The 10,691-nt window shown below is 43.2% G+C and overlaps 1 protein-coding gene across 2 annotated transcripts in view; it reads right to left on the bottom strand.

The window, feature by feature from the left end:
- PRLR (prolactin receptor) overlaps positions 1 to 10,691 on the bottom strand; it is a 167,098-nt gene that overhangs the window by 21,376 nt on the left and 135,031 nt on the right. For both annotated transcript variants that reach the window (XM_017894520.1, XM_017894521.1), the window contains exons 3-5: positions 9,620 to 9,732; positions 6,353 to 6,485; positions 4,489 to 4,658 (exon numbers count right to left, since the gene is read on the bottom strand). In XM_017894520.1, the coding sequence (XP_017750009.1) occupies positions 4,489 to 4,658; positions 6,353 to 6,485; positions 9,620 to 9,689 (373 nt within the window). In that variant the 5' untranslated portion in view covers positions 9,690 to 9,732. The remainder of the gene's footprint in view (positions 1 to 4,488; positions 4,659 to 6,352; positions 6,486 to 9,619; positions 9,733 to 10,691) is intronic.

The raw sequence follows: 10,691 nt of genomic DNA, 5'->3' as shown, positions 1-10,691 counted from the left end.
AAACATGACAAAAACAAGAAATGGGGAAAGGATTCCCTATTTAATAAATGGCACTGGGAAAACTGGCTAGCCATATATAGAAAGCTGAAAGTTGATCCCTTCCTTACACCTTATACAAAAATTAATTCAAGATGGATTAAAGACTTAAATGTTAGACCTAAACCCATAAAAACCCTAGAAGAAAACCTAGGTAATACCATTCAGGACATAGGCATGGGCAAGGACTTCATGACTAAAACACCAAAAACAATGGCAACAAAAGCCAAAATTGACAAATGGGATCTAATTAAACTAAAGAGCTTCTGCACAGCAAAAGAAACTACCATCAGAGTGAACAGGCAACCTACAGAATGGGAGAAAATTTTTATAATCTACCCATCTGACAAAGGGCTAATATCCAGAATCTCCAAAGAACTTAAACAAATTTACAAGAAAAAATCAACCCCATCAAAAAGTGAGTGAAAGATATGAACAGACACTTCTCAAAAGAAGACATTTATGCAGCCAACAGACACATGAAAAAATGCTCATATCAACACTGGTCATCAGAGAAATGCAAATCAAAACCACAATGAGATACCATCTCATACCAGTTAGAATGGCAATCATTAAAAAGTCAAGAAACAACAGGTGCTGGAGAGGATGTGGAGAAATAGGAACTGTTTTACACTGTTAGTGAGACTATAAACTAGTTCAACCATTGTGGAAGACAGTGTGGCAATTCCCCAAGGATCTGGAACTAGAAATACCATTTGACCTATTACTGGGTATATACCCAAAGGATTATAAATAATGCTACTATAAAGACACATGCACACATATGTTTATTGCGGCACTATTCATAATAGCAAAGACTTGGAACCAACCCAAATGTCCATCAATGATAGACTGGATTAAGAAAACGTGGCACATATACACTATGGAATACTATGCAGCCATAAAAAAGGATGAGTTCATGTCCTTTGTAGGGACATGAATGAAGATCGAAACTGTCATTCTGAGCAAACTATCACAAGGACAGAAAACCAGACACTGCATGTTCTCACTCATAGGTGCAAACTGAACAATGGGAATACTTGGACGCAGGGTCGGGCACATCACACACTGGGGCCTGTCATGGGGTGGGGAGAGCAGGGAAGGACAGTATTAGGAGATATACCTAATTTAAATGATGAGTTAATGGGTGCAGCACACCAACATGGCACATGTATACATATGTAACCAACCTGCATGTTGTACACATGTATCTTAGAACTCAAAGTATAATAAAAAAAATTGTCATCCATTGTAAAAGGACTCATGTTCGCAGTCCATGCCATCATTCCACTGAGAGGGCTGTCAATAGCCTCTCTGGGAAACTGTGGTGCAACAGCCGTGAGGCTTTCCAGAACATGATCCATGCATCTATTGGTGCTGCCAAGGCTGAGGGCAAGGTCATCTCCGAGCTGAATGGGAAGCTCACTGGCAGGGCCTTCCATGTCCCCACCACAGTGTCAGTGGTGACCTGACCTGCCATCTGGAAAACCTGCCAAATACGATGATATCAAGAAGGTGGTGAAGCAGGCATTGGAAGGCCCCTTCATAGGCTGCAGGGTTATATGAGGGTTCCGGGGACACTTCTTCTATGATTTTGAAAAATATGGTCCAGCATACTACTTTTCTTTAGTGAGCCCCTTTTTTGTGGATCACATTTATTAAAACAGTTACTAATTTCAGAACATTTCTTGCTTTCATTGTTTTGCCTTCAAATATTGTAATGCTTGAGGGTAAGGCAATACACACACACACATGCACACACACACACACACACACACACACACACATGGGTCTCCTGGGCTACACTAAGCACCAGGCTGTCTTCTGTGACGTTAACAGTGACTCCCACTCTTCTACTTTCAATCCTGGGGCTGGCATTGCTCTCAACTACCACTTTGTCAAGCCCATTTCCTGGTATGACAGTTAATTAGGCTGCAGCAACAGGGTGATGGACCTCAAGGCCCCCATGGCCTCCAAGTAGTAAGACCCCTGGACCACCAGACCCAGTGAGAGGACAAGAGCAAGAGCGAGACCCTCAGCTGCTGGGGAGTCGCTGTGGCACTCAGTCCCCCACCTCAGTGACAATCTCCCCTCACAATTTTCATGCAGACCCACTGAAGAGGAGGTGCTTAGGGAGCCCCACTTTGCCATGTGCCATCAATAAAGTCCCCTGTACTAAAAAAAAAATTGCCATCAAGTCTAAGTTGATATGTTACTGAGTAAGCCCCTAAGAAAGATTATTTTGAGTACATTTCCTAAACAAATAGCAGCTAATTAATGTATGTTTTAAGTTAAATCATACTGAGCAATGCTTCTGATAAAAAAATTACAAAAAAACGCAAATAAAATGTTCAGGATGTATCTTTTAGAGCATACTTTCCCAACCTCAGCACTACTTGCATTTTGGATTGGATATTTCTTTGTTGGAGAAGCTGTCCTATGCTTTGTAGAATGTTAAAAGGTTCTTTGGGCTTTATGCGCTACATACAAGTAATACCCCATCTCCCCACTTCCCTAGCTTGTGTCAATCAAAAATGTCTCCAGTCATTGCCAAACATCCTGTGGGAAGCAAAAACAGCTCCCAGTTGAGAACCAACACTTTTAAGTGTTTTCAGTGTAACTAAATATTAACAACAAAGAACTCTACTTCTGAGCAATTATCTTTCAATGTTGTTATTCTGTACTGCAGGTTATCATTGCATGAGAGTGGAAGTGTCAGAAAATTACCGTGTATTTTAAAATGAACTTCCGTGGCCTGTCACAACACTGTAGGCTGCAGGGTTATACAAGAGTTCTGTGGACACTTCTTTTATTATTTTGAAAAATATGGTCCAACATATTCTTTCAACAGAGAATTTGTTTTCCAGGATCAATGAGAATTTCATATACGCTTGCTGATTTCTCTTTTTAAACATACTACTTTTCTTTAGTGAGCACCTTTTTTGTGGATCACATTTATTAAAACAGTTGCTAATTTCAGAACATTTCTTGCTTTCATTGTTTTGCCTTCAAATATAATGCTTGAGGGTAAGGCAATACACACACACACACACACACACACACACACACACTACACTTACATAAAATTTGTCATTCATCATGGAAGGACTCATGTCCACGGTCCATGCCATCACTCCACAAAGAAGACTGTGAATGGCCCCCCTGCACAACTGTAGTACGACAACCATGGGGCTCTCCAGAACATCGTCCCTGCTTCACCACCCTCTTGATGTCATCGTATTGGGCAAGTTTTTCTAGAAAGCAGGTCAGATCCATGACTGACACATTTGTGGTGGGGACATGGAAGGCCATGCCAGAGAGCTTCCCGTTCAGCTTGGAGATGACCTTCCTGCAACCTTGGCAGCACCAGTAGATGCAGGGGTGATAAATTTCTCTCTCTCTCTCTCTTTCTCTTGCTTGCTCTCTTGCTCTCTCTCTCTCTCTCTCTCTTTCTCTGGGTGTGTGTGTATGTGTGTGTGCACAGACCATTGGTAGTTTTTAACATTTAAATTCTTTCTTTTCTTTTTCTTTTTTCTTTTTGAGGTGGAGTCTCGCTCTGTGGACCAGGTTGGAGTGCAGTGGCATGACCTTGGCTCACTGCAACCTCCACCTCCTGGGTTCAAGCAATTCTCCTGCCTCAGCTTCCTGAGTAGCTGGGATTACGGGTACGTACCACCAAGCCTGGCTAATTTTTGTATTTTTAGTAGAGATGGAGTTTCACCATGTTGGTCAGGCTGGTCTCGAACTCCTGACCTCATGATCCGCCTGTCTCAGCCTCCCAAAGTGCTGGAATTACAGGTGTGAGGCACCGTGCCCAGCCTACATTCTTTATTTTCTTGAACACTGTATTTGTCAAGTATTACATGGTGCCACTTCACATTATCTTCTTATGTTATAAAAATAACATGTTTAGTAAAAAAATTACCAATATACACACACAAATATATATATCACATATATGCAACATGTATGTGTACACACACACACACACACACATATGTGAGTTTGGGGCAAAGCAATGGGAGCAATTGCTGTGGATGCAGAACCAGATGAACCCTTCTAAGAGCTTCTTCTTCCTGGAGCAGCTCTGTCTTCCATGAGGAGAAATAAAAGAAATCCCAGCTTGCCAAGGAAGAAGGGGATATCGATTGCAAGGGGAGGGCAAGAAAGAAGGGTTGGCAAGGGAAACGTACTTAGAACATTTGTTCCCTAGTGCAAGAGGATGAGGGTCAGGGGAAAGCACAGGAACACAAGGATCCCAAGTGCCAGCCTTAGTGTCATAAATGACTTGATAAAACATGATTTGAAATGCTCAGTTGACAAACATATTGTGAGTTTTCTCATCCTCCTTTTGGGGATCCATCCAAAACCCAAGAAGACTCAAACTGAGTGTGACTATTGGCTAATACATAATGGAGTAGCAAATGCCTCACCCACTTTCCTTCCCCTTACCTATGTAAGTCACGTCCACGTAAAGTTCATCCGAGAAACTGCTTCCCATCTGGTTAGTGGCATTGACCATCATGATGTATGTCCTCCACATGGAGGTGTACTGCTTGCCAAAGTGGCAGGAGTTGGGCCCACCAGTTATGTAGTCTGGACATTCATGCATGAGTGTCTCTCTGTAATAAGTAATGTATTAGGAATGAATAACAAAGTAATAAAGAGAGTCTAGTTTTTTCTTCACTGGCCTTTGGGTATCAGAAATTCCAAGCACAAAACCCAGAGCTGACAAATGGTTCCTTAGGCTTCCATGTTCTGCCCATTTCAGCTGGGAGTGAGACAGAGAATAGCATGCTGGAAAGGTCATTTTAGGGCCTCAAGTATTCGGCTTCTCATCAGCCCTTCCCTTCTATAAGTGTTCTTGTGGCTCTGGGATCTATATCCCCTGCTGATAAATACTCGAGCTTTCAATGGCCCAGGCACCACCATATCCAGGTCATGCCCATTGGGTGGTCTCAGGAAATTGGAACTTTCACCTGTCTACACACAGAGGGGCCATGCACAATGCAGCAGCTATTTCACATTCGTGTTGAATTACATTTCTTTTTTTTTTTTTTTTTTTGAGACGGAGTCTGGCTCTGTCGCCCAGGCTGGAGTGCAGTGGCGCGATCTCGGCTCACTGCAAGCTCCGCTTCCTGGGTTCACGCCATTCTCCTTCCTCAGCCTCCCGAGTAGCTGGGACTACAGGCGCCCGCCACCGTGCCCGGCTAATTTTTTGTATTTTTAGTAGAGATGGGGTTTCACCGTGTTAGCCAGGATGGTCTCCACCTCCTGACCTCATGAGGCAACCGTCTCAGCCTCCCAAAAGGCTGGGATTATAGGCATGAGCCACCGCGCCCGGCCTGCATTTCATTTTTTAAAAAAGGGTTCAAGAGGACAAAAACTGATGTTGGTCCATTTCAGACTGCACCAAGTCAACAATAAAGTGAAATGACGTTGAAAGGAGGTATTTCAAGCCCAAGTGGCTCAGTAGGCTGCTCACATTTAGATTCAGGAGCCTCAGCGCAAGACACACTGCACAGGTGTGGAGGCTTGTTCAGTTCTGGTTGCATTTGAGATCCTGAAATCTGTTTACATGATGTCCGTTTGGATTTCAGCCAGGATGACAGTTTTGTGTACAACAAAGTGTAGTCATTGGAAAGTGGGCCAGCTATCTCTACCAGCAACTAAATATTTTCCTTTTTGAAGAAAAATACAGCTCTCCCAGGATTTCCAGGAGGGTCTCACTGTGAGCGCAACAAAATGCCTGCACAGAGATGATCTGGTTTAGCCCTCATTGCAACCTTAGATCCAAATATGTCCTCTAGGAGATCGTGGCTCTTGGATCAGAAATGTGCTAAGGAAAGACCCTCGCCTTCTTTTCCCTACAACGTTCCTTATTTTCTTGAACATGAATCATGTTTGTCAAGGATTACATGGTGCCACTTCACACGATCCTACTTATTTTGAAAAAGTGATATGTCTAGTTAAAAAACATACAAATGGCATAAAAATTACAGATGAGCATCTAAGATTAACTACCAATTACGAAACACTTCTGTGGGGCCTCAGGCTGCAACCTAAGTTGTGACAGGGGATTTGAAACATTACTGATATTTTTCTGCTATGCCTGGTAATCTTACGTATATTTACAGCTCTTAACAGACACTAACAGGAGAATGTCAGCATGGACCTCAGACTCCCCTTTCCCCAGCGGTATGAACCTTACTGGTGTAAATTCAGGGAAGTGCTGTCACTCAGAACCAGAGTTTCTTTGGCCTGGAGAATGGGAGTACTCATATGGGGTTTCATAGGAGAGAAGGGAACTTCTTACCCTTCCCTGTGGTAAGTCAGTGAATAATTGGTGGGAAGTCCTCCATCTGTCCCAGGCCTCCACCAGCAGGTGAATGTTTCCTTATTGGGAGAACGACATTTAAAGATCTCAGGTTTTCCAGGAGGTAACTGTCCTAGAAAAAGCCAGAAGCCACTGCATCAATATTGAGGTCCATTTAACCATTTGATCCTTCTGTTGGTGACAGAAACAGATTGTTGGGACCCAAGCCAGTGATGAAGCCTCGGGTGAGGAGACCTAGGGTGGATGCTCAGAAATGCCCAGCATCAGCATCCAGCAACACTCCCCTGTGGGCTGCCCTGATGTTGGCAGGGTTCTTGTGCTGGTGTGTGTGTGTGTGTGTGTGTGTACTTTGAGATGGAGATACCAATAGCCTATGTGAGGGCTAGTGACCAACTGCAAAATTTCAACAAAGAGTGAGCCTTGAATGCAAGATAGACACATATGGGTTGAAGAGTGTGTGGTGGCCCTTTTGTAATCCCACGAGGTCTGTAAAGCTGATACCCTCCCTCAGCCTAAGGGGACCATACAAAAAAAAAAAAATTCAAGAAAAAGTGAAGGGGAAGGAAAGGAGAAGATACGGGAAAGAGGAAAGAAGGGACGCCCAGATACAGGGAGCTTCAGAGATGCAGTAAATGGACAGAAGATCAGGAACAAGTTGAGTTCATTGTGTGGGGATGGCAGAAAGATGGAGATTGGTGAGCAGAGTGGAGAAGTGCCATAGAGTGATGTTTCGCCCAAGTGTCTGCAGGTGGCTCGTACCAGGCTGGAGTGCAGTGGTGCGATCTCGGCTCACTGCAACCTGTGCCTCCTAGGTTCAAGCCATTCTCCTGCCTCAGTCTCCTGAGTAGCTGGGATTACAGGCACACACCACCACACCCAGCTAAGTTTTTGTATTTTTAGGAAAAATGGGGTTTCATCATGTTGGTGAGGCTGGTCTGGAACTCCTGACCTTGTGGTCTGCCTGTCTCGGCCTCCCAAAGTGCTGGGATTACAGGCATGAGCTACTGTGCCTTGCCACTTTTCCTTGATTTTATTCAGCTTTGATCTTGTGACCCAGACTCACAGTCTGTCTCCTCATCCACCCCATCCCCATTTCTGAATCTTGGTTTTTAGTCCTTTTTTTCTCTTAGATTTTCCTCTCTTTCCTTTTTTTTTTTTTTTTTAGTGAGGTTGCAAAGGGCTTCCTTTGGATATGGAGGGCTTGAAGAGTGGGTGGCCCTTTTGTAATCTTGTAATCCCATAGGGTCTATAAAACTATAATTTGATGGATCTTTTCAGGGTAGGAGGTGTGATAAGAGGTAGGAGAGTGGCCAGCTCCTCTCCTGGTTCTGAGCAACCACTGTTATCTAAGAGCTGTACCCAGTTCCAGACTGGACGCTAGAAGGTCTCAGTGAGGTGGTGTGAAAATACAGTACCAAGGTTGTAAAATTTTTAGTTGCCAAATCCCCAAAGCTTTTGGCAAGCGGGCCCCCATTTCTCTTGCTTGGATGTCAGGTTCAAAGAGGGACAGCAGAGCCCTGGGAGTTTGCCCTGATGCTGTGGGGCTGAGGAAGTCACCATGCTTGCCTACATGACTTCAGCTGGTCCTCTTTTTTGTCTAGCTGGGTGCTCTAGCACTGAGTTCAGGATAGCAGAGGCAGAAAGGAGTGCTTTCAGAGGCGGGTCAGCACCTCTGGGGGTTCTCTCTGTTTTCTCTACCCCTCATGCAGGCTCCAAGGCCAGAGTTTCTAGCTGAGCATCAGATCAGAAACAGCAGGTTAGGAGGAGACCTCAGTGAGGAGCAATGCATGGAAAGAGGGTTCTCTAGGCAGAGCTGGCCAGAAAGAGGAATTTAGCAGAATGGCATGTTGTGGGACACAGGCTGGAGCCCAGGCCACCAGACTGGTAGTGTCAGCTGGAGCTCACCTACCCTCCTGCTCACAGGCCCTGCTGAAACTCGTCCTTGCCAGCCCGGGTCAGCTCTGCCAATATTTGTAACATTGCTCATCCTCTAGGGACAATTTATTCAGGATAATGTGTTGCTGGGAGTCACATCAAGAATGCAAGTTTTGTTTTGCTTTGTTTTGTCATGAGTGGGGAGAAGTGTGTGAAGTAGAAGGAAAAGTTTATCTAAAAAATCCAAAGCCTATGGTTCCATAATGAGCACACTCAGAAGCCAATTAGGGTGATCATTGATTTCTTGAGTATTTAGTTTCTCTTGTGGGTCATTCTGACCTCTGCTTTCCGCTTTCTCTCTCTCTGAAAGCTTTTCTTTCTTATTTTACTGTTTATTAACCTTCAGGAAACTCAAGAAAGGAAGGTAGGTTTGTAAAATTACAATTAGACAAACGTTTCCTCCATCTACATTAGAGGAATAAGTTAAAATCTCAATGCACAGAAACACACAGAGAAAACCACACAGGAACCACACACACAGGTATGTAGACGCCCACACAGAGCCCGCATCAAAAGTACACACACACCACACACACACAGAAATATACACAGGTGCATACTCATGGAAGTACATACTGATATGCACACAGGTACATGCAGAGAAGTGTGCACTTACAGATATCCACAGAACACACACAGACAGACATGAAAGTATATACATACAGGTTCAGACAGAGAAGCATTTACAATCAGGTCCATATAGAAAAATTAATATATACACAGGTACTTATAGAAGTTTGCACACCCAGAAATGCACAAGGGTGGCCATACAGAAGTGTATATTCACAGGCACCCACCCTCTTATTTAGCTGTGGACTTCATTTCTCCTATTAGCACAGATAATAGAGTTGGCTGTACCTGCTTCCTACCATGTAACAGCAACCTCTTATATCCCATCATGGTTTTTCAAAGAGTTTTCATATACATTATTTCATCTGCAGTAGAGGAAACATCACTATCCTCACTTTGAGAATTTGGAAACCCAGAGAGTTAGGTAATTGGTTCTAGGTCACACAGCTAGAAACTGGAAGGACCTGGATTAGAACTCAGGTCCTGTCTTCTTCAGAGCTGTTTTTTTACACTCCTGAAATGAGGACAGAAGGCAGAAAGCACAGTGACAAGATTTTGCATTCATTGCATTAATTTTTCTGCATTAACTTTAATGCAAAATATTGCAAATAATTCAACAGCAGTACATAACACAGAATTTTCATTTTTCATGACAGCATTGCAAGAACATTGCAATGGACTCTCCACCCTGTTGACAAACACCCCAGGCAATGAAAGAGAGCACGATAGTCTCTTACTTACCATTCAGAAGGCAGGTGTTGAGAAAAAGTAGCAGAGTGAAAACAGTTGCAGATACCACATTTTCCTTCATGTTGGCTGCCTTCTCTTGCTACAGGAAATGTATCAGAGGTTCACTGGAAAAGAAGGTATCAGATAACTTTTGTGAAATGGCAGTCTGGGCAGGCACATCCACCACTTTGTTCTGGATGTTTGCAACTGATTGTTGCCCCTTGCTTAACGAGAATGACAAAATAGGAGGAAAGGAATGTAGGAAAATGTAACAGGGTCGGATGGCTTGGCACAGAAACATCAATTCACACACGCTGGGAAAAATTCCACCACCAGAGGTCCTCAGATGACAAGGTAGAGAGTTCAAGGGGCGTCAAGGCAGTCAGTTTCTTTGCACACACCCCAGAGAAAAATTGTTCTCTTTCCACCCCATAGCCACCTAACAATATATCATCCATCTTACGTTAACACAGATTGTATGTCCTACAGGAGAATCCTTCTATGAGGGCTCTTGCTCTGGTCCATCAGCCAATAATTGTCCAGGCCAAAAAATCAGTACCCTTAGTACAATCTCATCGTAACCACGCTGATTCCACCAAACTAGGGAGGCTTTGAAGGTTCAAACTGAGAAGATTCTGGACGTCTTCTGGGTTATATGCATTACCGCAAAGTGAACCACACAATGAACTCTAGTGAATCTCCACGTGGTTTCTTTCTCCTGTTTGGAAAGCCCCATAAACAAAAGATAATAAATTCTGGTAATAATTTAAATCCCTTGGGTTCAGAGTATTAAGTAAATTTTGAACCTGCAGGGGTTGGAGTTTGGAGCAACTTATTAGAATTATTATTGTTACCCTTGGGACAACTTTCAAAGCCTCTAAATGTCCTTCTAAGAAAAAAATGAATTTTTAAAGACATTTGGAAAAAAGGCTCATTAGTCTTGTTGAACTTCAAACAACTCAGAAAACAATAGATTTGGTGAACTAAGTGTAAATTCTTGGAAATGCACGGCTTAAGATTCTCTTTAAATTTTTATTTTTTATTTTTTTTTTGTTGTTGTTGTTTTCTTTTTTTTTTTTTTTTT

This window comes from Rhinopithecus bieti, unplaced genomic scaffold, assembly GCF_001698545.2.
Source record: "Rhinopithecus bieti isolate Rb0 unplaced genomic scaffold, ASM169854v2 scaffold_25530, whole genome shotgun sequence".
Lineage (NCBI taxonomy): Eukaryota > Metazoa > Chordata > Mammalia > Primates > Cercopithecidae > Rhinopithecus > Rhinopithecus bieti.
The sequence above is the reverse complement of the archived record's forward strand: the minus strand, read 5'-3'. Positions and strand labels throughout refer to the sequence as shown.